The 27975-nt window shown below is 53.4% G+C and overlaps 2 protein-coding genes across 24 annotated transcripts in view; one reads left to right on the top strand and one right to left on the bottom strand.

The window, feature by feature from the left end:
- Window positions 1-6823, top strand: part of Kifc3 (kinesin family member C3) — a 102999-nt gene extending 96176 nt beyond the window's left edge. For 9 of the 17 annotated variants that reach the window (NM_001372312.1, NM_001372313.1, XM_006530718.4 and 6 more), the window contains 9 exons: window positions 7-188; window positions 827-931; window positions 2626-2756; window positions 3117-3240; window positions 3859-3988; window positions 4075-4304; window positions 4505-4639; window positions 5134-5242; window positions 6199-6823. In NM_001372312.1, the coding sequence (NP_001359241.1) occupies window positions 7-188; window positions 827-931; window positions 2626-2756; window positions 3117-3240; window positions 3859-3988; window positions 4075-4304; window positions 4505-4639; window positions 5134-5242; window positions 6199-6224 (1172 nt within the window). In that variant the 3' untranslated portion in view covers window positions 6225-6823. Of the gene's footprint in view, window positions 1-6; window positions 189-826; window positions 932-2625; window positions 2757-3116; window positions 3241-3858; window positions 3989-4074; window positions 4305-4504; window positions 4640-5133; window positions 5243-5977; window positions 6005-6198 lie in introns of all 17 variants that reach the window. The other 8 variants (XM_006530720.4, XM_030243308.1, NM_010631.3 and 5 more) reach the window with 2 other exon arrangements.
- Katnb1 (katanin p80 (WD40-containing) subunit B 1) lies at window positions 6777-25476 on the bottom strand. Of its 7 annotated transcripts, none has more exons than NM_028805.2 (20): window positions 25347-25450; window positions 23758-24053; window positions 19233-19363; window positions 16574-16691; window positions 13035-13135; window positions 12696-12737; window positions 12088-12171; window positions 11816-11931; window positions 11407-11478; window positions 11149-11299; window positions 10855-11045; window positions 10632-10762; window positions 10245-10295; window positions 9363-9439; window positions 9133-9252; window positions 8887-9036; window positions 8620-8696; window positions 8471-8545; window positions 8216-8332; window positions 6777-7997 (listed from the first exon to the last, which is right to left on the bottom strand). In NM_028805.2, exons 2-20 carry the CDS (start codon window positions 23795-23797, stop codon window positions 7865-7867), a joined length of 1977 nt encoding a protein of 658 aa, NP_083081.2. In that variant the 5' UTR covers window positions 23798-24053; window positions 25347-25450; the 3' UTR covers window positions 6777-7864. The 7 variants fall into 7 exon arrangements, 4 of the variants coding, with proteins under 4 accessions (NP_083081.2, XP_006531474.1, XP_006531475.1 ...); XR_001778484.1 differs by having other exon boundaries at window positions 7584-7997; window positions 8429-8545; window positions 8620-8764; window positions 25347-25476; XR_387781.3 differs by having other exon boundaries at window positions 7584-7997; window positions 8620-8764; window positions 25347-25476.
- Window positions 25477-27975: the final 2499 nt, after the last annotated feature.

The raw sequence follows: 27975 nt of genomic DNA, 5'->3' as shown, positions 1-27975 counted from the left end.
ATCCAGGAAACATCCGGGTGATTGCCCGAGTCCGGCCAGTCACCAAGGAGGATGGAGAAGGACCCGAGGCAACCAATGCTGTGACCTTTGACCCTGATGATGACTCCATCATCCACCTGCTGCACAAGGGCAAGCCCGTGTCCTTCGAGCTGGACAAGGTCTTCTCCCCGTGGGCTTCCCAGCAGGACGTGAGTGTGGCTTCATGAACAGGGTATCTCTAGGGACATGGAAGGAGCAGCAGAGGAAAGGACAGACACAGAAGGACAGGGGTCAAGGCTAGGTGGGGGAAAAAATAACCTAAGAGTGGAGGATCATGGGTCACTCTTCTTCCAACCCAGAAGAAAGAAGAGGGTGGGAAGGTACAGGTGGAGGCCTTAGGGAAGGAGCTCCACACAGAACCTGCCTTACCCAGGGACTCTAGTCTGCCTACCCCATGGCTTCTCCCACACTAAGGCTTCTCTCATCTGCCAGTAGGCCTGGAGGCTGGCCTCCCCTGCCTGAGTTTCTTTGCTGTAACAGTCCCATGGAACTTTTTAGAGCCCTCCACTGTCCCTGACTCCTTAGTGCCAAGGCTGGGCAACATGAATACCATGGGGGTCACACAGGCCCAAGCCAGAGAATGGTCCAGGCACATACTCTCCTCTGCTTTGGTTTGGTCAAGCCTTCCCTGAGAATGAACAGGCTGGGTTTGGGTCCTAGCCTCTGTGCTGGTGATAGATGGTTCTCATGGATGGAGCATTAGCTGGGAGGTTGCTGATGCTAGAGCTGTGGGGCCCCATATGCCAGCAGCACTGGAACCCGTGGTCCCTGCCCCATGTCTCCCCAGGTGTTCCAGGAGGTGCAGGCCCTCATTACCTCCTGCATCGATGGCTTCAATGTCTGTATCTTTGCTTACGGCCAGACAGGTGCCGGCAAGACATATACAATGGAGGTAGGTGTTTGCCCAGTGTGTGTGTGTGTGTGTGTGTGTGTGTGTGTGTGTGTGTGTGTGTGGGCACTTAGGGAACCTAGCTTCCTTCCATGAAATTTGGGTTTCCATAGTGTATGCTTTGAGTCTCATAACCACCTCGTGCTGCTGTTCTTGGCATTGGCTCCCAGGGACCAAGTCTTCACACGCTAAGTTCTCCCCAGGAGAGTGCTCCATTGGCTCCCGTGTCTCAGGAGGTAGGGCAGGCTGTCAGAGGCCAGGCCTTTATCCTTGCATAGATTCCCTGAGCTTTCCTGTGTTCTCCTCGACTCTGCTCAAGGATTCCCAGGATATGGGGATGAATGAGGACTGGTATCAGCTCCCAGCAAGGCCCTGGGCCATGGGAGAGACTGGATACCTGCACGACTACAGTTGTGGGAAGCTGGGCTCTCAGAGAAGGGCTTTATCCAGGGTGTGTGCCCAGAGCCAGCCTTGTAAGGCTACTTGAGCAGAAGAATTTTGTTTTGCTATTGTTTTGAGACATGGTCTCCAATGTAGCCCTGGCTGTCCTAGAACTCGCTGTTAGTCAGGCTGACCTTGAACTCAGAGATCCACCTGCCTCTGCCTCCAGACTGCTTGGATTAAAGATATATGTTAACACTCCCAGCCCAGAGTTGAAGAATCTGACTACAGAGAGAAATAGAACATTTTAGCCCTATGGAGTATTGCTTTGTTAGTAGTTTTCTGACTCACTAGGGGCTGCAGTGGACTCCCCACATAGGACTGGGTGGGAAGGGGCTTGTCACTTCCTGCTGGTCAGGCCACTGGGCATCCCCTGTTGTGACTGTCCCCTAACACCCCTCTCCCTAACCCCCATACCCTCAGTTCTGGTTAGCAGGGCAGGGCAGGTGGGCTAGAAAGGGGAAGGCTTTATTTAGCTCTGTCTTGGGCTGGATAGTGGTCGTGTCCATCCTCTGAGCTCTCTGCTGAGGCCCACTATGACAGAACAGCCTGTCAGGGTCCCATCTGGCAGTTGGAGTGGCAGTGAGCACAGCACATCAGGAGGTGCCCAGCAGGTGCTAGGGACGGCAGCAAACTCAGAGTGAGGCTCCAGCAGGGACAGGGTACCTGAGGCAGGGGGAAGCCTCTGAGGGAGCGTGGGAGGCCTTGAGGGAGCTGCTGTAGAACAACTTAGGACAGTCAGACCTGCAAGGCCTTGGAGTGTGCCTGGCAGTTAGCACACTTGAAGCACAGGAATGAGATGAGGGGGAGGTACCTTCAAAGCGGAGGGAAAGTGTGTCTAGGGCCCACTCAGGTGGGCTCTAGATTTATTCTGAAAGGTGGCCATGTCATCCAGCCTCAAGGACTTCACCCACAGAGCCTGGCTTCCGGCCACCCAGACAGGGAGCCTCCCAGTGGGCAGTGGGTGGCTCCATGTTTATTTCAACTGCCCCTTCCAGGAGGCCCAGCAGACCATAATAAGCCCTGGTGTTCCCTCCGCAGGGGTAGTGTGTCAGGCTTCACCCCACAGAGCTCCTTTCATGCTTACTAACTTCCTGGCAGGGAAATGCTACCTTCAAGGTGGGGAAACTTGCCTATATTCGGAGGACAGACAGACCAGCAGGAGAGGCTCACCTGTTAGGGGTTCCTGAGGGCATGGGGTGACAGATATTGTGTGAGCATCTGTGGGGCCACTGGGCCTTTACTTTTGCCAACAGGGGACTCCCGAGAACCCGGGCATCAACCAGCGGGCCCTGCAGCTGCTCTTCTCGGAGGTGCAGGAGAAGGCGTCTGACTGGCAGTACAACATCACCGTCAGCGCAGCTGAGATTTACAATGAAGTCCTCAGGTGGGCCTGGGCTGGAGCTCGGAGTGCTGGTAGTGGGGCTTTCTGGTCTCCAAGTCTAAGTTCTAGGTGAGGCTGGGAAGAGGATCTGCCCAGGGTTAGGAGTTAGGTGGTCCTCCCTTATCTGGGACCCCTTTCTGTGTTGTGGGCTGCGCTGAACTGGGTCGGGATGGGGCCCCTACCCAGTCAGGGGCTGTGTGGTCCTTAGGACTTCTGTGGAAGTCTGTTTCCCCTCTGCTGAGTGCAAGTCCTGTGGTCCAGGATTGGTGCAGGGGCAGATTCCAGACTAGGGATTGGGTGCAAGGCAAGCAGAGGCCAGAGTGGGAGGGGAGAAGTCATGTCTCGCTTGGCTTGCCGCTCCAGGGACCTGCTGGGGAAAGAGCCTCAGGAGAAGCTGGAGATCCGACTGTGCCCGGATGGCAGTGGGCAACTGTATGTGCCAGGGCTGACTGAGTTCCAGGTGCAGAGCGTGGATGACATCAACAAGGTAAGGTGTCCTGGGGAAGTGCTGGAGGCCCCGCTCACCAACAGCTGCTCTGGTGGACAGAACTGGGCTCCAGGTCCAAGGTGGGCTTTGCCACCACCTGACAATGCAGCTTAGGGGAGTCCCCAGGCCTCTCCAAGCCTGTCTCCTCATCTGAAAGGAAAGGCAGGTATAGGAGCACACCTGTAAAGCTAAGTCAGGAGAATTGTGAATCGGGAACCAGTCTGACTACCTAGCAAGACCCTCAGAGGCTTTCATGTGGCTGGGTGTACACAGCTTTAATGTCAGCACTTGGACAGAGGCAGGTGGATCTCTGCCAGATCAGTGAGTTCTACATAGTGAGTTCCAGGCCAGACAAGACTACAGAGACCTGATCTCAAAACAAAAAATTAAAAAGATAGCAAGATGTGATGCTGTCCACCCTTTTATCCCAGTATTTGAGAGGCAAAGGCAGGCAGATCTCTGAGCTAGAGGGCAGCTTGGTATACACACTATGACCTTGCCTCTGCCTAAAACCAAACAATAATAACAAAAACCTTGAAGAAACTTGAGTATCCAGGTAAAGCACATAGGGTGGCATTGCCCATCCCAAAGGAGCCCGCTCACTGCCTTTGCCCCCAGGTGTTTGAGTTTGGCTACAACAACCGCACCACCGAGTTCACCAACCTGAACGAACACAGCTCCCGCTCCCACGCTCTGCTCATCGTGACAGTGAGAGGTGTGGATTGCAGCACAGGCCTCCGCACCACGGGTGAGAGATGCACAGTGGCCATTCTGGTCAAGCCCTCCATCAGTATCTTTGGGGCAGCGCTGACCCACCCTCTGCTCTGCCTGCAGGGAAGCTGAACCTGGTGGACCTGGCTGGTTCAGAGCGTGTGGGCAAGTCGGGGGCTGAGGGCAACCGCCTGCGAGAGGCACAGCACATCAACAGGTCACTATCCGCCCTGGGGGACGTCATTGCTGCCCTGCGTTCTCGACAAGGCCATGTGCCCTTCCGCAATTCCAAACTCACCTACCTGCTGCAGGACTCACTCAGTGGTGACAGCAAGACCCTTATGGTGGTACAGGTGAGGGCCTGAGGTTCAGCAAGAGCCTCCCCAGGCTGCTGGCTCCCCCTACCCCCACATAGACCCCTACCAACATCCCCTTTTAGTACACAAGTTCCTCCCCATGTTCACTGCCCACAGTGGGCTCCCCTGACCAGAAACACCCTCTGGTGGCCATGCTGCTACCTCCTGTGCTGTACCATGAGCTCTCTGTCCCCTAGGTGTCCCCAGTGGAGAAGAACACCAGCGAGACTCTGTACTCCCTCAGATTTGCTGAGAGGGTTCGCTCTGTGGAGTTGGGCCCTGGGTCCCGCCGCACAGAGCTGGGTTCCTGGTCAAGCCAGGAGCACCTGGAGGTACTGGGGGATGGATGGGGTGGGGGAGGAGGGGAGAGGCTTCCATGAGTGAGACTCAGGCTGGTACCGAGTAGGGAAAGGGCAGACAGGCTGGTGTAGTGAGAGTAGAAGCTGCCACAAAGGTGGGTGAGGCCAGAGCTCAGGCGTGCTTCTGCTTTCTTGAGACGGTCTCACTATGTAGCGCTGACCGGCCTAGAGCTTGCTTTGGAGACCAGGCTAGCCTCAAACTCAGGAGACCTGACTGCTGAGATTAAGGGTGTATGCCCGTGACCCCTTCAGCCATCTTTGTCTTGGAGACCAGCAGTTGCCCATGGTAGATGCATTTTAAATTGTAGACAATGTTTAATTCCTGTCCCGTGACTTCTCAGGGCGGCAGGGTCATTAGTCCCCTCTGTAGATGAACAAACACTGTCAGAGAAGGGAAGCAGAGTGGTTGGAGATGAATGAGCTGGGGCAGCCTTGGCTCCCACACCCACTGGCATCTCTGCTCACAGTGGGAGCCGGCTTGCCAGACACCACAGCCTACAGCACGAGCCCACTCTGCCCCTGGCTCTGGGACCAGTAGCCGCCCAGGTTCCATCCGAAGGAAACTGCAGCCGTCAGGTAAGCCTGTCTAGAAGTGGACTGGATGGGAGGGCAGGAGGGAGCCAGGCTGTCCTTTCCTAGCTAAGGATAAGCTGTTTTATAAAGAGGGAGGAAGCAGCCTAGGAGCCAGGCCTAGCGGCTTCAGCCTGGAATCTCAGCTGCTCGGGAGGCTGACACAAGAGGAGTGGAGATTTGAGGCCAACCTGATCAGTAGTTTCCAAACAATCTAGAAAGGGTAGTTGGGCACGATAGTTTGTGCCTTGTGCCCCTGGCATTTGGGAGACAGAGGGAGAGGCAGAAGGAGCACGCTCTGAACTAGCATGGTTTACACAGTGAGGTCCAGGCTAGTGGAAGTTACATAGCGAGAATGTACCCCACAAAGGGAAGCTGCCTACTGAGCATATGGGAGCCCTGGGTTCCATCCTCAACTCCATAAAACCATGTTTAGAACTCGTCTCCTTCCCTTGCCTGCCTTGGGCAAGAGTCAGAAAGCTTTACTAAATCCCTGGAAAGGGACAGAGGGCCTGGCCCTAGAGGCTCCTAGCATGTGCTCCTGACTTGAGGCCCACACTGTGTATATAGGAGCCCTCACCTTGGTGGGGCTCCTCTGGTACCTGATTCTACCCACCTTCCACAAAGCAGTCCAGACATCCCCGGTGGAAAAGGGGGCCTGGCCCCTCACTGGGTCCAAAGGGGGTGGTGGCAGCTGGGCCAATCCCTCCCCAAGTGAGACATCTATCACTTTGATTTCAGCCTGACAGCTGGGGCTGCAGTCTCCAGGTAAGTGGGGGTCAGCGGCCTGGGGCTGCCCACCTGCTGCCTGCTGTTGGTTCAGGGCTCTGCCAGGGCTCTTGTACAGAGCCAGTCCTGCCTTCTGCTGCCCTGTCCATGTGCTTCTGCTGGCCTCCTGCATCTGCTAAGGGCAAGCCTCCTGAGGCCAGAGGCTGAGCGCTCCTTTTCTACTTTTTCTACAGGGAAGTTGAGGCCAGTGCCTGTGTGAAGATGTGCCACGCTGCCAGGCCCTGTGGCCTGGCGACCTGCTGTAACACCCACCTACCATGAATGCAGGAGATGGAGGCTCTCCCGCCCTGCCTCTCCTCAGAGATGAGAAACATGTTCAGAAGGAAGCGAGTCTCTGTGTGGCTCTGGGCACCCAAGCATGGGGCTTCTGGAAGGGCAGGGATGGCACTCTGCCTGGTGGTAGGCTTGGGAGTCTAGCCGTTGCTGGGAGGGTGGGCTCTCTCCCCACCTGGCCCTTGGGCTGGACTGTTCTCTACTAGTTGAGAAGACTTGAGGAACCAGCTGGGGGGTTAGGGAGAGCAAGAGCATCTCTATCTACCCTCCTGAGGAGGGGAGCCCTCACAGGGCATGTATATAATGTTCTAGGTGTATATAGAAGTCCTCACCCTGTCAGAGGTCTGGGCTATATTTATGGCTGGCAGAGGCCAGTGTGGAAGGGCTGGGTTCTGTTCATCTGCCTGACACCAGGCACTCTCCCTGCCCACTGATTCTCAACATGTTCCTCTCCCCAAATCCTATTTAAGAACTTTTGGAAGCTTAGCCATTTTTACTTATTAAAATGAATGTCTTTTTACACAAGTGCAATCTGAATCGTCAGTACTGGGAGACCCTATGGAGAGTGGGCATTGTGTACCCTGTTGCTCCCGTTGCTGGCTGACCATGCAGACTCCACAAGTTGTCACTGAAGACACTGTGTCCCCCATGCTTTTTATATCATTTCTAGCACCTTGCGGGCCCCTATAACCATTCCATCCCATTGCAGTATCACCTCATGTTACAGAAGGAAAACTAGGCTTCAAAGACCTGCTCATCCTGTGCCAGCCTTTCCTCCCAGTCTGGAACTGTAACTAGTAGTGACCTGATGTATGCGTTTGTATCTGGTCCCCGGTCCCAGCCCTGGAGAACAGGGCTTGCTAGGGCTCCTCCCTTCTTGCTGGCTGCATCAACAGGCTGTTCTGGAGCGCAGACTCTCAGGGATGCCACAAGTATAAAAGTAGTTTCCTGTGGCCTGTGAAAACCACTCTAGAATCTTCCAAGGTCATGCAACCATCGTGGTCTAGTCTCTGGTGGCATCCAGAGGTCAGAGGGAGAGTTATGACAGGCTCTTAGCCAATCTACCCAAGGACAATTGGGGGGGATGTGACATCTATGGCCTCACCTGTTCCATTTCCCCAAGTCAAGCTGACCAGGCAGCCCCTTGCTTCGTGCCTGGCACTCTGCTGGCCCCTGCTGGCCACAGATGGAGGCTGCACTGGGCCTGGAGTACGACAGTCTCTGCTTCCAGCGACCTCTAGGCAGGCCACAATGTGTCTGGGAGAGCCAGCGGATATTCCTCTCATAAGGAAGTCAGGAACAGTTATAAATTTAATAAATCTGCCTGATAATTTACAGCAGCAGCCCCGAGGCTGGAGTTGCCCTGAGCAGTAAGGGCTGTGCAAGACTGCAGCTGCTGCCGGAGAGGAGCTTAGTCCACAACCGAGGAGGTGGTCAGCAGGCTGGCAACCATGCCTCCAGGATGGCCAGCAGGGCAGGAATGGAGGCCAGGCTGAGGCTCGTGGGCCACAGGCATACAGCAAGTATGTATGTGTGAGGGCTGCGGGTGCTCCCACCGTGTGCTCCTCAGTCCAAACTGGCCATGAGTAGGTGCAGCTCACGGAAGGCACTGCCATGGCGGCCACTCAAACCCGACTTGCTCTTGACGAGGCCACTGATGCTCTTGAGTTGTTTGAAGCAGAGTCGACACTTGTGCAACCTGTAGGTCAAGAGGTAGCATCTCAGGATGCTCCCCTAACCACTCCAGTCCCTCCTAAGAGCACAAAAATATCCCCCAAGCCATGGCAGTGTGCAGGGACACAAAAAGCCCGTGCTCTGACATACAGCATCCTGAGCCACTCTCAGACACTGTTCTCTGTAAGCTGTTTGGGCACAGCCATGCACAAATGAGGCTAAGAACTACACCTTACCCCTTACCTCTCCTCTCGGCTGATGTCCACACCCACAGAGGGCGGGGCTGCCAAAATGTCAGTGATGAGGGGTAGGAACCGCTGCAGGATCAGCTTCAGGGAGGTGCACCCGGTCTGGACATAGCTTCAGGAACAAGATGGATGGAGTCATACACAGATGGTCAGAGAGGACAAAAGAGAGGGATCTTTCACAGATGGGCATATGCACACACACACACACCTATTTCCATTGACAGCTGCAGGGTTTGGAGGGACTCCCTACCTCTCATACTTGCTCTGCAGCAGTTTCTCGATCTGGGGCAGCACTGTGGTGCACAGGTCCAGCTTCCACAGGGAGCTAGAGAGACAGCTGGGTATGATGCCAGCAGCCGGCCCGACCACCCCATTCTCCTCCTCCTCGAGGCCACTTACGCTTTCTGATTGACAATGTTCAGGAGGTCCACTACCACAGACAGGTCATTGATGGCCACTGCAGAGTCCACTGATGTCTGCAGACAAGGTCCATTAAGAGGGCAGCATGGGATGGGAGTGGGCAGGGTTGGAGGCATGAAACAAACTGTGCCAACAGGAGGGCAAGGCGCAGCCTGACGTCAGTGCTCAGCTGATGGAAGCTGGCTGCTCTAACACAAGGTTGCCCTACCCCAGGGCCCCACCGTGTGGCTTCGGAGTCCCCCTCACCTTGATATCTCCTGTAGTCCATACAGCTCGGACAGTGTCCAGGTTCTTGTGGCGGCTGGTGAGCACCACAAACATGGTGTCGTGGCCTTTGCGTATCTGCGACATGGCATCCTCGTCCACCAGCTCTGCCTGCTGGGGGACCTTCACGGCCTGTGGGGATGGTACCCAGATGCTGGCACAGGCGCACATCGCACATTCATTCTCCTTTCAGCCCTCAACCCCACCTCTTGGGCAGGTCCCACTCACGGGCAAGAAGTCCGAGGCCTTTAAGCCAATGGGCTCATTCCGTGTGGCAGGGATGATGTCAGGTTCACCCTTGGGTGCAGGAGTGGAAGTCATGACTGACGGTCGTGCTGGGACCTCGAGCTGCAGGGAGCAGAGGCTGAGCCTACAGCAGCTGAGCATCCCTCAGCTCCTGACAGGAATGTCCCAACCCTGGCTCAGACCCACAGGGTGCCCTCTCTGCTCAGACGTACATTTGGCACCGGCAACTGCGGCAACTGCACATCCATGGCTGGGCTGGGTTTTGAGACCTCCTTCACTGTGGCTGCATCTAGGAGTAAAAAGAAAGGCTCAATGCCAGCCTACATGGACCTGGTGGAAAGAGGTCAGAGGGCAGGATGGGAATGCATGACATGAAAGGGAAGCAGGTGCCAGCAGATGGACAGAGGGGACCAGGGGGCTGGGAGCCCATCAGCAGGTGAGGGTCCTGGCAAGCTGAGGCAGGAGCTGTCCTTGGATGTGTGTGGATGGGACCCAACAGTTTCCAGACAATCCTGCCATCAGGAGTGCAGGATGTAAAACGGGCAGATGAGTGGGCAGTGAGCAGGAAACATTGTCAGTCTCATAAAGACAAAGAGGGGGGACTGAGTTCCCAAGGGCAGACAGGAGACAGATGCTTTGGAGGATAGACTCTTTGGCATCCCAAAGCCGACTGGATTTCTTCAGTCCCAAACTTCTGGCCAGGGGTCACTGTGTCTGGCCTCCAACTTGGCTCCCTGGCTCTTGCTCCAGGTCTGGGTTCTGATGACTGTCTAACTTCTCCCCACCCCAGCTTTTCTCTCCCTCTGCTCACCAGCCCTTAAACCTCAGAGTCCCCATCACGTCACGTCTGCGGTAGACCCCAGTCCTCAGTAGCATACACCCTAGGGGCATGTTTTTTCCCAAGCATTCAGGCATGGGCTTCAAAGAAGCACCTATCTCTGCCTTGCTTACACTGCCTCTAGGGCCGTCCCTGGGGTCAGATACATGGTAGGCACTTTTAGGTAAATATAGAGACAAGACCTAATTGGGTAGGGCAGGGTTTGGGCCAGGAGAGGCAAAGCTTGGTCCTTAGAGGCCAGCACTGCCCAACTCACCATCTTCTGGGGGTGCTGGGAAGGGCTCACTTCTCCGGGGTGGTGTCCGACCTGCCAAGGCAAAGGGGGCTGACACTTGGGTTCCCATGTGCTCTCTGGGAAGAGGCCCTGTATGTGGCTCAGGTCTTAAGATAGACACATGGCTAGAGAGTGGTCCCCAGCACATGCTCCTGGCTCCATGAGCCCATATACACCTATAGCCTGCTTAGAGCTGGGCAGAAGGTTGGCAGGAGCCACCAGCAAGTGGTGCCGCCTCTGCTACAGGTGTCCAGCTAGGTTTCTGGTTTTAGAATTCAGCCTGGTGCAAGAATGTGGACAGCGGGTAAGGTTTAGGGGGTACAGCACAGCAAGGTGCCAGGCTGTGAGGTGGGAGGGGTGTGGTCTCACTGATGCTGTTCTTGGGCTGGAAAATCTCATTGTAGTCCTCCGCGTTCTGGATCTCCGCCCGGGACTCTCGCTCGTCCCTGTCATCTTCGCTGCTGGGGCTGCGCCGCTCGCTCTCTGAGTTGTGCTTTACCCTAGCAGGTGCAGAGACAAGCAAAGAGGCCAAGGGCTGAGTATCCAGGTGCCTTCTTGGGACATACACCCTGCCGGGGCCATCAGCACCCACCTCTGAGGCTTGCTGCATGTCGTGCTGGGCCGCTCATAGATGCGGCGGAGGGAGACACCAGGGTTAGGGGTCTGTTGTGTCAGAGGCTGGTTAGCCTGCACAGGGTCCTGGGTCACAGTTCCCGTCCTGGTGACTCTCGTCAGGTCCACCACATAAGAGGAGACATTACTCTGGGAGAAAGCCACACCTATCTGCGGGACATGACAGAGTTGGTGTAGAGTGGGACTGGACCCCAGGGGCTCCTTAGGTAGGAGCGGGAGGGGGAGGGTGGAGGGTGGGTGACTTGACCCTCACCAGCTGGTCATTGCAGATGGCCAGGTCAGCCACCTTGCCCCAGTTGACAAGGACCACATCAAAGCAGCGCTCAGGTTCCCAGCCGTAGACACGCAGCGAGTCCTGGCAGCCGCTGTACAAGCAGCAGCCGTCGGGGTTGAAGAGGACACTCCTAGGCCAGGGGAGAGTTGGCTGTCAGTCCTAGCTGGTACCCGACACCAAGAAAGCAGGTGAGCCCAGGACAGAAGTAGGAGCAGAGGCAGGGAAGAGCACCCGTACCTGACGGGCCCGGGCTCCCCTTCAATGCAGCTCACCACCTGGAACTTCTCCAGGTCCCAGAAGCGGATTGTCCTGCAAAGATGGCCACAGGAAGCCAGTCCCTCATGCTAGCCAGGGCCTCTCCAGGGCCCTCCCTGTAGGGGCACTAGGAGTGATGTCTGGGGCAGGGATGGCCCTTGGCATGCAGAGGAGAGGGTGAAGATGACCTAGGCTGTGCCCAACAGCCCTGCCCCAGAGCTAGCCTCAATTGCCAGGGGTCTCCCCTGAAGTGTGCCCCACCAGGGAGTGTGGATCCTAACAGGTCAGTACAGAGCAGGACACTAGCCAGGGAGGGATGGGACCGGGAACCAATCCTGGTTTAAATTCAGTCTACATAGGCTTTCAGACATATGAAAGGATACCTCCTCACCTGTCGGAGCTGCCAGAAGCTAGGAGATATTCATTGGGGTGAAACTCCACCACATTGACAGGCCCTGTATGACCCGGGAACTCGGACATCATCTTGCCAGCCGTCAGATCCCAAAGCTAGGCAAGGGTGGAAAGAGTAAGAGCCAGGCAGGGCCCGAGCTGCCTCTCTCTACTCTCAAGTTTAGGGTCACATAAACACAGTCAGCAGGGACACCGTCTGTGTATGCTCAGGATACCCCTGGGCACAGCCTGCAAGCCCACGTCAGGAGTTACCTTCACTGTGTGGTCATCTGCTGCCGACGCCAGCCACTTCCCATCAGGGCTGAACCGGAGACACCGCACAGCCTGGCTGTGCCCCTGAGGAGAAGGAAAAGAGCCAAGCTCGATAGAGGGGCCTGGATCCCATAGCACCTCCCCATCCCTACTTCCTGCCCCAAAATACAAGGCCTTCCTAGGGTCCAGCCACGGAGAGGGTAGTCACTACTGGGAGACATAGGAACACTTCTTTGTATGCACTTTCTATGTGGTCTCCCAAGACTCCAGGAAATTACAAGTATGCAGTTTGTTACATGTTAAAGGTGTTTTATGGCCTCTTCCAAAAGCCCTTAAGGATTCTGTTAGCCACAGTACTGCACATACACAAGAGCAGGAAGCCCGGCACCCGGGGACACCAGAGCATGGGACAGTTTAATATATGTGACTCGAGGGGTTGGTGGGAAGCCTGGGGGGGTGGCGGTCCAGCTAGACCACCCAAGGCCCTTCATCCTACTCAAGGTCTGTTCTGAGTCACCTGCAATAGACTGCAGCCCCCAGCCCCACTGTAGTGTGGACCCAAGCTCTGTGTGGTAACCAGCTTGGTAACCAGCACAGACCATGCTTACCCTATATCGGAAGACACAGCCTTTCCTCCTGATGTCCCAGAGCTATAGAGGAGAGAAGCAGAGGTGGGGGTAGGAAGGGTGAACCACTGGAAGTTGTTATGTCTCTGGAGGCTAGGTCAGAGGGTATAGTACAGCTCTCAGCAGAGAGGACTCTGGATACCTCTAGGTCATGTGCCCCAAAGAGAAAGGTTGGAGGTTTGCCCAAGTTGGGAATTCCAAGTTGAAGTGTCTGGCCAGCGTCCACATGTCCTCTGTCCCGAGGATGGTAAGGATGTTGCCACGAGGGGAAGATTCCCTTACACTTGATTTTGGGAGATGGGTGGCTGAGTGGCACCTCACCTTAATGTTTGTGTCCTGGGAGCCTGAGGCCACAAATTCACCATAGGGGTGGAAATCCAGGCTGCAGATGTTGGCTTTGTGGCCCATGAGTGTTCGAAGAACTAATGAAGCAAGATAAAGCAGAAGTGCCAGGTTAAGTGTTAGCTGGCCAGCAGAAGGCAGCTAAACCCGTCTGTGTGGACCCTTTGGCACAGAAACTGAGATGCCGATGTGAAAACAGGAGACCAACCAGAGCCCTGTCACCCTGACAGTCTTACAGCCATTTTCATCACTACTCATGCCCCAAGAAAAACACAAGGCATTCCCCGTAGCCTGTGTGTACCATGGCCCCCGGGCAGCATCAATCACAATGCTTGCCAGGCCACATGCCATGGGGCTACTCTACAGGGTGACTAACCCCCAGGACAGCACCGAGGAGAGAGCAGAGAGGGGCTGCAATCAGGGAAGCTGCTTGGCTAAAGAATCCAGGAACATAAGGGACAGCATCAGCTGGATGGCAGTCATGGGCAAGAGGAGGATGCAGGGGGACTCACAATGCCCAGTGGGATGTACCTATGCAAGTGACCTTGAAGATGGCCCTAAGGCAGGTGAGAGCAGAGGACAGTCGCACACTAGTCATTCACTGCTGTCCTGCTGCCGCGTTAAGGTCTGGCAGGCCGGGGTGGCAAACTTGTGTCTCAAGAGTATTCCTGGCAGCGTTCAAGTCTATCTCTTGTCTTGCTTTTTAAAAACGTTACACTTCAAAGCCTACCAGCCAGTGGTAGGTCAAAGGCTACAGAGTCTAGCAATCCCTAGGTTATGCCAAGGTTAAACAGGGAGTGAGCTCCCACATTAGGGACAGGTATGCAGAGATCCAAGAACAGAGAACTGAGTAGCTACTGTAGAATGCGCCCATCTACACGAGAATGAGCTTGGCAGCCTAACAAAGCTAGATCTGTCCCAGCTCTGCTTCTTAACTGCTGTGTGACTCTAGGCCACCGCGTATGCTCTCTGACCTTCAGATTGGTTTACAACGAAACTAAACTAAACACTGAGAGAATAAACACCAAATACTCAGAGTGGGACGGTACAGGTCCCATTCTGGTTTGCTCCCTAGGCCGCCTTCACGTCCTCCAGTCTGTCCTCTCGACCTTCATTCTTCTTCCCCAACCTCGGAGCACAAGTGTCCTCCCTTTTCTGTCCTGAGAGGACGCACCACTCAGAGCTGTGGCCATCGGGTGCCTCCCATCACTGCACATCCACTGAGCATTTCTGGTGTTCAGCTTTGGCCGACTCCATGTTAGCTCTGAGTCCCTCTGACAATGCTAGGAGGTGGTTGGAGGATGGCTCAGAGGAAGGCACCCTGCCTGAGGATGGCCACAATTAGAACAAGGGCGGCCTCTGGAGTCAACAGGAGCCAGAGCTGCCCTGGCAGTAACAGCACATAGGCAACAGCCGTCCTAGCCAGCCATCAGCTGGGGCCCAGGTCCACTGTCCCTCTGGCTCCGCACATGGTTTCTGATGGGCACTGCAGCTGGAATGACACCCCCTCTCACGCCTGAGGATTCTGCCGAGGCACCTGACTCATCTGCGGCATGGATGTCGAACTCAGCTATACCCCACACCGAGTGCTTGGCTTTCCCTGCTCCTTAGCTGTCTTGTATTGCTACAAGTTCAGGATGCTGCCCCTCTTGCCTTGCTGCCACAGCAAGGGACACTCAGACACTAGAGGCTGTGGTGGGGCCCACCTGACAGAGGCCAGCCTCCTGAGATGTGGGTGCCTTCCTGTGGGATCCAGCAAGCCTGCGCCCTTCCCTTCCAGCCGCACCAAGGAAAGCTGGCAGGACCACATTCTTCTGCCATGACTTCTGCCCTTACTTGTCTTTTCCAGGGGATACCTAGCCTTGGTCACAGGCTCTAGGGACTGCAGAGTGGAAGAGACGTGGACCTGTCTGCACATGTGAGGACCTCCAAGGTCTCCCAGTGGAGTGGTTGTTCAGCCTCTGTCCACGTCCTCCACGGTTAACTGTGGCTCTCTCAGAAGCTTCTCTGGATTCTCATCTCTTCTGCCCAGTGGAATGGCAGTGGCCCTGAGACCTTAGCTCTCCCTCTGAGGACAAGCTTGAGAATCATCAACTGAGGTAGTAATAGACAGCGGAGAGCACGGGGCGAGGGTGGGGGACAGGAGTTCTGCCACCTACAGCTCAGGGTTTCCACTAAGCCCTGTGCTTCAATAGTCGCAGTCTGCCCATCTATCAGAATGGTGGGCCTGCTAACCAGGCTGTATGGTCCATTTCCACCTTGCGATATGAAGGCATCACTCTCATCTCCCAGGAGCACAGTGGCCGAGGAAGTCTGGGGTGGGCTGTGGCTCTTTGGCCCTTGGCTCTTTGGCAAAGCATGAGGGGTGGTGATATTCCCTGGGGACTGCCTGCCTTCTGGGACAGAGCCTGCCATGTCCAGTGATAAGCACAAAATGTTGAGGCCTGATGTGGCCTGGGCAAAAAACATCTGCTGAGACACAGCGCACAGCTGTTTGTCATAAGGGCGTCCTGGGCTTTGTGCTTACTACATCATCAACATGCAGTCACTCTAGAGGACTAAAGGATGCCATCTTTTCCAGGGCCCACAACACAAAACCACCATTCCTGGTTAAGGTCACTGCCGGGCACACATGCCAGGGGTTACTGTTATGCAGTAGAGCCTATGCCAGTGGGCTCAGACCTGGTGTGGCTGCTCAGAGCCAAGTCCACCTCCTGGAGGTGGCAGCCCAATGCCCCATGACTCTCACTGCAGGAGGGTACAGTTTTTGTTTGAGGATTTCCTGTTTGTTTCTTTGAAGTTGGGGGGGGGGGGTCTTACACCACAGGCTAAGCTGGGCTTTAACTCCACAGCAATTCTCCTGCCTCAGCTTCCTGAGTGCTGGGTCTCTAGGCAGGCACCGTGTGAAGGGCCCACCTGGTTTTGTTTTGTTGTTCTAAAGGGAAATGCTGTGTCTTTAGGAAAGCGATGGTGGTGGTGTGGGCACAACAGCAAGGAAGGGAGACTGGAGGCTCTTAGAACAGGGGCGGGGATGACTGGGTCGAAGCCTTCATGAGCCTTGTGCCATCAAGGTTCATGATAAAATAAACTTTCAGAACTCTGTTATTCCTGTCAAAGTGAAAGATTAACTGAAGACAAGGGGAAGAGAAGCAAACAGAAGCTCAGCCACCCACCCCCACCCCTGTGGGAGCTCCCCAGTATCTGCCTCTTCCCACAAAGCAGTCTACTTATTCACATGTCCTGCAGGCTACCTCCTAGGATTTGATGTCCTTCTGGGTTCTCAATACAGGGATGTACATGTACACACACCTTACTCTTCATCCCTTGGACACCTCATGCCAGCAACTGGGAGATGGCAGTGACCACTGCTGCTACATTGATAACGTGATATGGAGGCACCACCCACTCTGCTCAGTGATCAGGGATCAAAGCACCCAGACCTCTTGGAGGTGGCAGCCCAATGACCCAAGCCTGAAGTGGGACCCACACACAAAGGGATAGGAAGGAGGAAGGCCTACTTTTAGCAGCTTCCAGGTCCCAGACGCGGATGGAGCCCGACTGGGAACCAGCTACGATGAGCTCCTCAGGAGTGTTGAGACGGACACTCTCCACAGGGGACGTGTGACCTGTCAGGCTCTGCAGAGAGAAGGTGGCAGCTCCAATGAACTGCAGGGGTAACCCCCAGCTACTGCCCCGGATTTAGGGTCCCTGAGAATGGCTCTGGAAGAAATAATATGTGGTGAGCTGTTCTCTGGGGCCCCGCCTATATCCTAACTCAGGTGAGCATGGTGTCTCATCAGCACAATGGATGAAGCGGCCCTTCAGACACCTGTGACCCTAGCATTTGGGAAACAAAGGCAGGAGGATGAGTTCCAGGCCAGTCTGGACTACATACTGAGACTCTGGGAAAAAAAAAAAAAAAAAGAAAGAAAAAAGAAAAAAATAAGCCAAACTCAACCCAAACCCCAGGCAGGCATCCTTCAATCATGTCCCTTCTAGAGTGTTCCTGGCATGGGAGTCAGCTATAGAAATGGCTCTGGACCACTAGACAGGGACAGGGAATCAAGGTGAGATGTTGAACCTTTGCTCTGGAGTCTGGATGAGCCCATCCAGGCTCTCCCCGTCTCTGTCTACTCTGACCGTAGAGGCCATAGCAAGCTAGGGATGCATCTCCATTGCCTGACTGCTGGGTACCTGACTCCCGGGGGTGCCTGCTTCATGCTCCAGAGGCCTGGGAAGGTCTGGAGGTGGGTTCTTGCATGTCTAGAGCACAGAGCAAGGAGAGCTGGGCCAGGTAAGGTGGGAGGTGTTGTCGGCCTCAGCTTTTGGAAGGGAAGACCGGACCCCAAGTCCAAGGTGTCTGCCACTCTCTGCTCATTGTCAGCCCCTTCACCAGTGTTAGCTAAGGCAATATTCCCAACGGGGACATGAGGGAAACGGGGGCGTTCCTCAGCACCAGTGCCTGAACCTGTAGTTGTAGCAGCTTGTTTACAATGGTAGGGGTCTACATGGGCCCAGGCTTCCAGGATCACAACTGGGCAAACACAACCCCATAAGGAATGCATGTTCCCCTCAAACCCACAGTCCAAGGCTGGGTGTGCTGATGTACACCTGAGATCTCAGAGGTAAGGACCATCCCTGGTCTCCCAGGCAGAAGAATCTCCAAGCTCAAGGCCAGCCTGGGCTACACACTAAGACCCTGTCTCATAAAAACAACAACGCCACAATTCTTCAGGGACCTTATTCTCTGCAAGCACAAACCCAAGGTTACTCCTGGCTAGAGACTGGGAGTCCATGTAACTGTCCTCCACAGTAACCCTTCAAACACGAGGAGGACTGAGCTCCACAGGGCTACCGCAGTGCACACAGAATGAGACTCTGGAGGGAAACCAGATGTATTTTCTTGTCCATGGACTAAATAATTCCAGAACACAGAAGGGGGCCTGATTATCTCCAGAGAGGACCCAGCAGTCATTGAAGGGAGAAATACTTCAGCACTGATCTTCTTATCTCTTAGTGACTTTTTATTTTTTAAAAACCTATTTAGGCAAGCTCCACCATTGAGCTACCTCTCCAGCCTGTGCTGATTATTTTTCAATTTATGCATATTACTTTGGCATTTTGTGGGGAAGGAAAACGTTTGAGTCCTACAAACAAAACCAAACCAGGGGCTCAGGAAATGGCTCAGTGGTTAAGGGCACCAGCGGCTCATCCAGAGGCCCTGGAATCAATGCCTACCACCAACATGGCAGCTACCAACCACTCATCTGTGACTCCAGTTCCAGGAGATCCAGGGTCCCCTTCCAGCTTCTACGGGCACTGCATGCACATTATACATAGACATACATGCAGGCAAAACACCCACCCTTAGCCACACACCAATTAAATAAAATAAATACAAAAATAAAAAAGGATAACAATAAAAATGAAAACCAACAAACAGCAAAGCGATTCTCCTCTTACTGAACCTGGACGTACCGGCTCTGATCTGAGTGGTCTCACTTTTACTCCGTCTCACAACAAAAAACCCTGAAATAACCAAGCTTTCACTAACAGCTATCAACGTCCCCCATTTATTGTTTGTTTGTTTACTTGGTCAAAAGTCAAAAGAATGACAATTGCTTAAGATGTCTGGAGAGGACACGGGACACAGCCATGCTCCCATGCTGCGGGTGAAAATGTGAAGTGACTCCCGGAGCCTGCTGGGACAGCTTCTCAGAACTGCATACTCCAGGCCTGCTCAAAGGTTTGGACAAATGAGAATGATCAACATAGTGTGGTTTAGCAGAAAATAAAAGCTGGAGCCAGCAGCCCTACTGATGACAGGGTGTGGCTAAGCTAATTACAGCTCATGCCGGTGGTGGATACCAAAGAAGCCACGTAAAAGCATGCAGTAAACCAGATTTGTAGACGTAGGAAAATCCTCAGGACACTGTGCTTCTAAAGAACCAGGTCACACTAGAGTAAGGTAGTATTCCGAGATACATGTGTGTGTACATGTATCTAGAAAGGTGCAGACTAAAACCTGGTCATTCAGAACGGCCTGAAATTACTGGTTTTCCCTCCTGCCTGGGAAAGCAGCCTATAGCCTTGTACATGGTGTGTGATCAACAACTGGGGTAGCACTGCTGGTGTGCAGAGGCGCTCCCCCCAAGGGCGGGGCACGTCATCACTTACCATGATGCAGTTAGGCTTGTTTATGGACCACAGGTTGACTCGGCAGTCATCCCCACCAGTGGCCAGCAGCCGCCCTGAGGCCTTGCCCAGCACCAAGGAGGACACATTGCTGGCATGGGCGACGATCTCTTCTGTATAAGACAGGAGGGAGGAAAAGTGGTCAGGGGACTTTGACAGGCCACATGGAGGATGCTTAGCCACCAGCTCTGAGCAGGACACCCAGGTAACCCCCACTAGTTTCAGGACCAGCAGCAAGGCAAAGTGCGGGCCGGAGGCTGAGGTGACTGTCTCTCCACCTTAGCCTGCCCTGCTAGGACACTTCCTCCTGAGTTCATTTCTCTTCCCAACAGCTAGCCACACAGACTGCATAGCACATCCTCCATACACACACACTCAGCCAGCTGCTGCTGGGAATGCTTGGGACAGGCACGTCCGTTATACTGAGCACATTATACACATTTGTAAACTCAGCACGTGGGCGGCGAAGGCACAAGGATCATGAGATCCAGGCCAGATTCAGCCACATGCAAGACCCTGTTGGGAAACAAGCACCTGCAGGTATCAGTGCACGGAGACTTCTCCTCTTTGCTAGTCCATGAAAGATACAATGCAAGAAATACTCAAACCACCTTGCACTATATTAAGTATCGCAAGTAACAGAGGTGAGTCAAGGTACCCAGAGGAGCTGCACGTTTCTGCACACACAGACCACATCACTGCATAAAGCAGTGAGCATCTACAGACTTGGCCTAGAACCGATTACCACAGATACTGTGCGAAGACTAACTTCACTTTTAAAAACTGGCTTCCAAACCGGGCAGTGGTGGCGCATGCCTTTAATCCCAGGAATTGGGAGGCAGAGGCAGGCAGATTTCTGAGTTCGAGGCCAGCCTGGTCTATAGAGTGAGTTCCAGGACAGCCAGGGCTACACAGAGAAACCCTGTCTCTAAATAAATAAATAAATAAATAACTGGTTTCCCATTTTTATCTATCTTATTTTAAGCACTAATATCCAGATATACTCATAATACTTTTTCTGATACAAAAAAAAAAACATTAAAAATAATTTTTAAAAAATGGACCGATACACCACACTTTTCAAGTGCTCAGGTGCCATCCATAGAGACAAAGCCCATCTGGGACAAACACTGAGAAGAATTCAAGTTCTGTCTTGATGGCTGTCCCTAGGTCCCAATTCAGATTCCTGAAATGGTGCTAATCTGACAGCTGCATGGGCTTGGACATTCATGAGTGAGAGAGAGTCCTTGTGTGGAGAACAGGATGACCCCAGGGCCAGGTCATTCGGAATGGGCTGAGATGCAGACAGAAGACCAGCCATGGGGACAGAGTGGTCATCAGGGTCCCAGGTAGGCAGGGAGTAGGTTCCAAAGAGATAATGGCAGGAGACAGCAGACACAGCAGGAGCTGGGTGGGAAAAGGCTGGCCCTGTAGATAGGAGATAAGGCCTGTGGACAGTCCACCAGGGCCCCAGGCCTGACCACAGTGAGAGGCCCAAAGTGGGGAGCAAAGGTGGGAACTTCGGACCTTATCAGTGCTCCAGAAAGAACAAACTCAGCCGAGAATCAACAGGCAGACTAGGCCTCCAAGCCAGTCCCTGGTCTCCAACCTCCTCTGGGAACAAGTAGAAAGGAGAGGGGAAGGGGAAGCCCCAACATGCAGGTTCCCTAAAGGAGCTGGAAACTGGCTTGGGTGGCACGGAGAAGGAATGCCATGGCTTTTAGTAAGGGGTCCTCCCCTCCTCCCAGGTCCTGTGCTACCCAGCCTGGAGTAGCTCTTGTATGAACTGCAGACCATAAGGAGCCTGGAAAACAGGGCCAGGAAAGCCGGACAGTTCATTTCTGAAATGACACCTCCCTGCAGGGCCTGGCAGGGCACTGCTGGCACGAGCATCAACTGGCCCAACCAGGGTGAGAGCCCCATTGTAAGCCCAGACGCTTTCAATCTAGGTACTGGAGGGCCTGCCACCTGAACCCAATGGAGGAGGGTCTTGCTCTAATTCTCAGCTCAACTAGAGTCTTGTCCTCTGCACACTTGGGGACAGCTGCCCACAAGCTTGGACCACAGACCCTTCTATATGTGGCCAGCCCAGCAGGAGGGGAATGCAGCTGCTCCTGAGTAGCTCAGCCCCTGTCTCTGCAGCCACACCCTGAATTTGTCTGAGAGTCCCCGGGCATCTGCCGTGGCTCTCCCCAGGCAGAGAGTGAGAGATCTGGTTGAGTCCCCATCTCAACAGGCCTCAGGGCCACCTCTAGAGACAGCTGTGGCGGTCTAACAGAAGAGGCTTCTAGACATCTGCTCTAGGCCGGCACAGGAGGCTGTGGAAGGAGAGCTTCCTGCCCTTAGGCTCCAGGGGCATCAGATGGATCCAGGGCAAGGCCTGGAACAGGCAGAGTCACAGGCAGGGAGTGGGGGGTTGAATGGGAGAACACCGAGCAGCAATGGCCCACGTGTGGGTGCTGGATTTTTATGCAAACAAATCAAATTCCTCAATGTCTCCTACAGACCAGATGACGGCTGCGGCTCTTCCTCCAGCAAAAGCTAACAGCACCTCCCCAGACACCAGCAGTTCAGCCGAACTGGCATACCTCAGCCGAAACTGAGGATCACTCTCTGTCTGCCCACAAGTGCTAAGGACTTACATCCTAGGAGGAAGATACAGGGGACAGCGGTGCAGCAACCCTACACTGGTTAAAGAGTCTTCTGAGCCTCATCACACCCTGAAGCCCCGAGAAGCCCCAGCCTGTGTGGCCTCAGGCTATATACCCCAAAACCTTTGTGCACCAGAAACTCTCAGATCCTCAACATACCTGATCATACTACTGCCTGCTGCTCAAACACTTTGATGCTTAGATCTTTAGTAACAAGGGTCTTGTGGACATGTGCCCCTGCACAACTCACTAGGTTTCCATGGTAACCCTTTCTCACCTGCTGATGTGTGAAAGCTCTGTGATTTCCTGTAAGTCTTTCCAACATATAAAGCTTCCTGTTTCGGGCCTTTGCACTCGCTGCTCATGCACCCTCTACCCTCATCAGTAATTAACTGACCACACACACACACACACACACACACACACACACACACGCAAGCACATGCAAGCACGCACACTCAGAATTAGAGCAGGACTGGAAACAGACAGCTGTGGCTCTCTCCGGGCTGAGCTCCCACTATGCAGTGACCTTGGATACTTTGGCCCTCACTTGCTCCCTCGCATCAGCTTCTACCTTCAGGTAGGGTAAGCCATTAAAGATGCATAATGCCAATTGACATAAAGCTACTCTGCCAAAAGTTGCCATGAACAGGGTCCTCCCAGAACCTTACAGCTTTGGGGGACAACTTAAAAATGATCTCAATCTCTCAATGAGGAGACTGAGTCACCAAAACAGCTTTGCCCAAAGTCTCCTCATCTGCTCCTGAAAACAGCCCGGGGACAGCACACCAAACCTACGACAACCAGCTACGGCTGGAGAGAAAGCCACAGAGGTGAGATGAAGGTCCTCCAGGCCTGATCTAGGGATCCTCCAGAGCCTTTTAGAGGATCCGAAAGAACGGAGCTACTGTCTGAAATGCTAGGATGGTATTGCCTTGGGTGCTCTCACTCGCTCCAGAGGAGCCGTTGAGAAGACACACGTGTGATGACATCGTCACTCCTGTCAGGTTTGAGTGCACATCTGTCTCAGTACTGTTTTCTAACAGAATATATGGGTAAGTGTGACTTTCATAAATGAAAGCCTTTTGGAGTCGTCAATAATGTTTAGGAATGTGAAAGAGCCAGGTGCCAGGCAGTGGTGATGCACACCTTTAATCCCAGCACTCGGGAGGCAGAGGCAGGCAGATTTCTGAGTTCGAGGCCAGCCTGGTCCACAGAGTGAGTTCCAGGACAGCCAGGGCTACACAGAGAAACCCTGTCTCGAAAAAAAAAGAAAAGAAAAAGAAAAACAAACAAACAAATAAACAAAAAAACAAAATGAAAGAGCCAGGCATTGTGGCACAGTCCTTTAATCCCAGCACACAGGAGGCAGAAGAACATGTCCCAAGCCAGCAAAGGCTACAGGGATGCCCTATCTCAACAAAGGAAAAGAATCTAAGAGAGTTTAGGCTAAAGAATTCTGAACTATTTTTGCTTGATTTCACTTCAGAGCCCTGCCAGCATCTTTGGGCAACCTCCCCTCCATCCACATCCCAAGATCCTTGCATCTGATGGAGGAAAAGGGACCTGGGACATGTCTGGGGTTCTTGGACCGCCTTTCAGCCTTCCTCGCAACACTCCGCTCTTCAGCTTGACCAGACAGATCTCACCTGAATCTCAGAGCAAGTACCAAGCACAGCTGTGCTTATCTTGCTGTATGGAAGGGTTGCTTAATCACCTGCCCAATGTGATTGACATCTTTGTCTACCTGAAAACAAGGACTGTGAGTCTCTCTTGTGCCAGGGAGAGGAGACAGAGCTGAAGGCTAAGACTACTCAGCTTACAAAACAACAGGGTGATAAATGAAAAGTACTCACGCAACTTCCAGGCTGTCTTGGTGACCACAGGGGTGGCCATGCTTCAGGGGGTGGCGCCTGAGACCCCACCCACAAAACAGATTGTGCTTTCTCTGTGGGGTGGGGGTGGATCCCCCCCAGATCCGACAATCAAGTTGGCAGGGAGTTCCCACACATCCAGGCAGAGAGTCCGCCTCTCCTGGCCCAGGACTGCCTGGTGGTTTAGATCATCCGCTATCAAGCAGCAGCCTGGACACATAGGTCGGGATCCCAGATCATGGAATGTCAGGCTTGGACCATCTCAGCTCAACACTGGGCTAGAATGCAAGCAGAGGCGATGGTGGGTTAGGAACTGCTTGAGACGAGTTACAAGTCCCTGGGTCATCAAGGCCACTTGATACAGACTAGCCAGAGCCTCCAGGGCCTGGAGCTGCAGTGCACACTGGGTCTGAAAACCTGTGACTTAAGAGCCCAAAGATAAAAGACCTTCCCTAGGTAGCTGGGCCTGGTGGCTCACGCCTTTAACCCCAGCACTCAGGAGGCCAGCTAGAAGTAGGCAGATCTCTGTCAGTTCCTATCTCAAAGAAAAGAAGGAAGGAAGGAAGGAAGGACAGACTGACATAGGTAGGTGGAGAGGGGATGGAGAGACTGACTTCTCAGGGGCCTACAGTAATGCTCCTGGATGCTGGGTGTCCTAACTTGCCAACCCAGCACCTGCTATGGGGCAGAGAGGATCACATAACTGCAGTCCACTTGGATTTGCACCCCATGTATTGGATGGGGCACTGGAGTCTGAGGTTATGTTTTGGTGCCCATGAGAGGCATCCAAAAGGCAGAGAGACAGAGAGATACACGGAGACGAACAGAGAGACTGAGAGATAGGCAGACGTTCAGAGAGAGAGAGAGAGAGAGAGAGAGAGAGAGAGAGAGAGAGAGAGAACAGTAAAGGCCTTGGGAGGGGGTGATGTTGAGAGGATTCTGAGGGTCCAATCTTCTTGCTTCCTCCATCACCAACTCCCTGGTAAGGGAACCACGCCCACTCCCTGCAACTCTCAAGGGCATAGCTAGGAATTGAGTCTCCAGTCTAGGTGTGAGTCGGAATGACTCCTCAATTCTAAAAGGCCACAGCGTGGATGGAGCCTTCCACCGCCGCCACGGCCCTTCGCCTCTTGCCCAGGAGCTCTCTCGCTGGATTCTCTTTCTCCTGTTGCCTATGCTCCCGTTCTGGCACATCTTGAGCTTCCTTAGTTGGCCATGCTTCGCCAGACCCTCTTTACTTCTCTTGCCCCGCTGCTATCAGAATCCCCCATTCATTCGCTCTCCTGTTTCTGGAGCCCCGACTCAATACGATCCTCCGCACACCCTCAGCTCTGCTTCCGGCCCACCAGCTTTCCCTCTCCGGCCTCCACACACCCGTCCTGCTCGTTCATCCCAAACCTGCCACCGGTCCCTCAGCTTCGCTTGACCCTCCTCCCGTCTGCCTTGAGGGGCACTGGCTCCAGCCTGTCCTGGCCGAGAGCCTCCTGCCGGCGACCGGACTGTCCCCTCCAGGCTCGGCGAAGACTAGAGCCATTTTCCCTTTGCCTCCAAGACCCCGAGAGCCACTCTACCTGCAGCTGTAGCTCTGGAGGCCAAGGCTTCCCTCCAGGCGCGACCCCCACTTGCCTCCATCCTTTGCCCTGATTGGTCGCTGCTTGACAACCGACCCTCACAACAAAACCTCCGGCCTAGAGTCCCTCCCACTTCACTTCTTACACCAATCAGTCGCCACGGACGCCCCGCCTTCCTCTAGAATTGACCAATGGAAGCAAGCGCTTCCGCCGATTTACGTAACTACCCGCCTCCTTTCCCCGACTCAGACTAATCACGAGAAAGAAGCGCTTACGGACCGCCCTTAGGTCCCAGAAGAACCAATACAGGCTTCTGCGTTCTTAGTCCCGCCCCCAGTCAGGCTTGGTTTTTTCCGCCCTTTTCCTGCATTTCCTGGAACCCGGTTGTGTTTAAAAAATCCGCGAGCTGCACCCGATGGCGGCTGCGCCAATCACTTCAGCAACAGCTCTGGATTGACCAATAAACGTTAGTGTTATTGGAGAACCAGCTCTGAGATAGCCAATGGAAAGGGGACTTCTAGAGTGGTATGAAGTTGCAGATCTTCCATATTGAAACAGGGCTGCCAGGACCCCGCCCTCAGACTGTGAGTGTCGCCCGCGTAGTGGGAGGACTTGGCTCTTACTTGGATCCACACGTCTCCTGGAGTTCGCTGACCTCGAGGGAAACAGAGCTTAGTTACAGTGGGGTCGATGTCGAGCCCAGGAGTTCGTCCCTAAGATCACAGTAGCACAGTGGGATGAGTTAGGCTTGTGTCTGCTCGCCTGCGTGCGGAAGTAAAACTACGGAACCGGAGAAAGGCTAATATCTGTGACAGGACAGACAGGTTGGGATGGGGACAGGCTACATAACCCACCATGAGTTCGGGTCCCCCCCTTACTGAGAAACTCGGTCCCAGCCCTTTGCAGAAATAACCTCCAACTCTGGTCTATCCTACACTCACTCCCCTCTGGTCGGGGCTGCTGCATCTGGCGTTCTCCTCTACACAGTCCGGAACGGGAGGAATTTCCCATTTCTAGACGAGGAAACAGATGCTGTGGTGAAAAAGACCAGACATTTGGAAGATCGGACCCAGGACTTAAACTTTTGTTCTTAAAGGCAAGGCACACAAAGTCCCTATTAAATGCAAAACCTTTACGGGAACAAAAGTCACCCACCAGCCTAATGGGAAGTCGGCCCTGCGTAGAAATGGGTAATTATTAAGAGACCTGGATTTGGAGAATAACATTTGATCAAAACTTTGTACTTTGCTGTTCCCGCAACTTTTTATTTAAAAAAAAAAGTCAAATTCTTCATTTTGACACATTTTGCCTTATCTGCTTTGTTTATACAATTATATGTACATTACAGATCCTAAGACATTTCAGTCATGGCAACACTGAGCCTGAAGATCGTTAAGGGCCCTTAGTCACATAACCAATGTCACCACCCCTGAAATAACTTCATTCTCTAACATGCAGACTATATTAAAATGACTGTCACCATCCCCAATACACATAACTTATAAGCAGGAACAAGACTGGGGATGTAGCTCAGTGATAAGAGAGTCTTGACTGGTATGTAGGAGGCACTAGGTTCAATCCCCAGCACTGGAAATACAAACTACCTAGGACCAAGAGAAATGGCAAGGCTCAGTGGCTAAGAGTGATTGCAGTGCAAGAATGAAGACCTGAGTTCAAATCCTCACGACCCATGTAAAAATCTGGGCATGGTGCATGTGTGCTTATAAGGAGCAGTGTTATAGGGAGCAGAAACAAGAGGATTACTAAGATTGTTGGTTGTCATCCTAACTACGGGTTCAGTGAGAGACCCTGACTCGAGGGAATAAGGTGAAGAATGTCAGAGGACAATGCATAGTGATACAATGGGACATGTGTACACACACACCACACATGTGGGGGGCGGGGCACAGTATCTTTATAGGAACCAGACAAGATTCTGCACTCTTGGCATACTTGACTCTTCTAAGATCATCCTATTTCTGTCTCTTGGATCTCCCACTACCCTTCCTCTCTCTCTTCTCTCCTCCCTCTGTATCAGGGTCTCACTTTGTAGATCAGGCTGGCCTTGGACTGACAGAGATGAAGAGCTGGCATTAAAGGCATGGGCTACCACATGAGCATGCACCCCTGGCTTTAACCATGGGTTTGGAACTATGCATTAAAGCTTACTGGGCTCATCTTTGAGTGAAAACAATGACTGCCCCGCAACCGGAATTCAGCAGCAGCCAGTAATTCAACAAGAAGAGAGCCCCAGGAGTCCCTCCCTGATACATGATTGCCTAACCACTGGCCCAGGTAGTACAGGCAACCACAGCCGCTGTGAGACCTGTCTTGAGTGTGTCATGCCCTGGAGAAGATTACAGGCAAGGTCTTCTTTTCTTCTTCTTCTTCTCCTTCTTCTTCTTCTTTCCTTCTTTTCTTCTTCTTTTCTTTTCTTTTCTTTTCTTTTCTCTTCTTCTTCTTCTTCTTCTTCTTCTTCTTCTTCTTCTTCTTCTTCTTCTTCTTCTTCTTCTTCTCTCCTCCTCCTTCCCCTCCTCTTCCTCTTCCTCCTCCTCCTTCTTGTTTTAATTATTTATGTGTATATGAATACACTGTTGCTGTCTTCAGACACACCCGAAGAGGGCATCTT

The sequence above is a fragment of the Mus musculus genome, chromosome 8, assembly GCF_000001635.26.
Source record: "Mus musculus strain C57BL/6J chromosome 8, GRCm38.p6 C57BL/6J".
NCBI lineage: Eukaryota > Metazoa > Chordata > Mammalia > Rodentia > Muridae > Mus > Mus musculus.
This window is presented reverse-complemented; position numbering and strand designations above follow the sequence as displayed.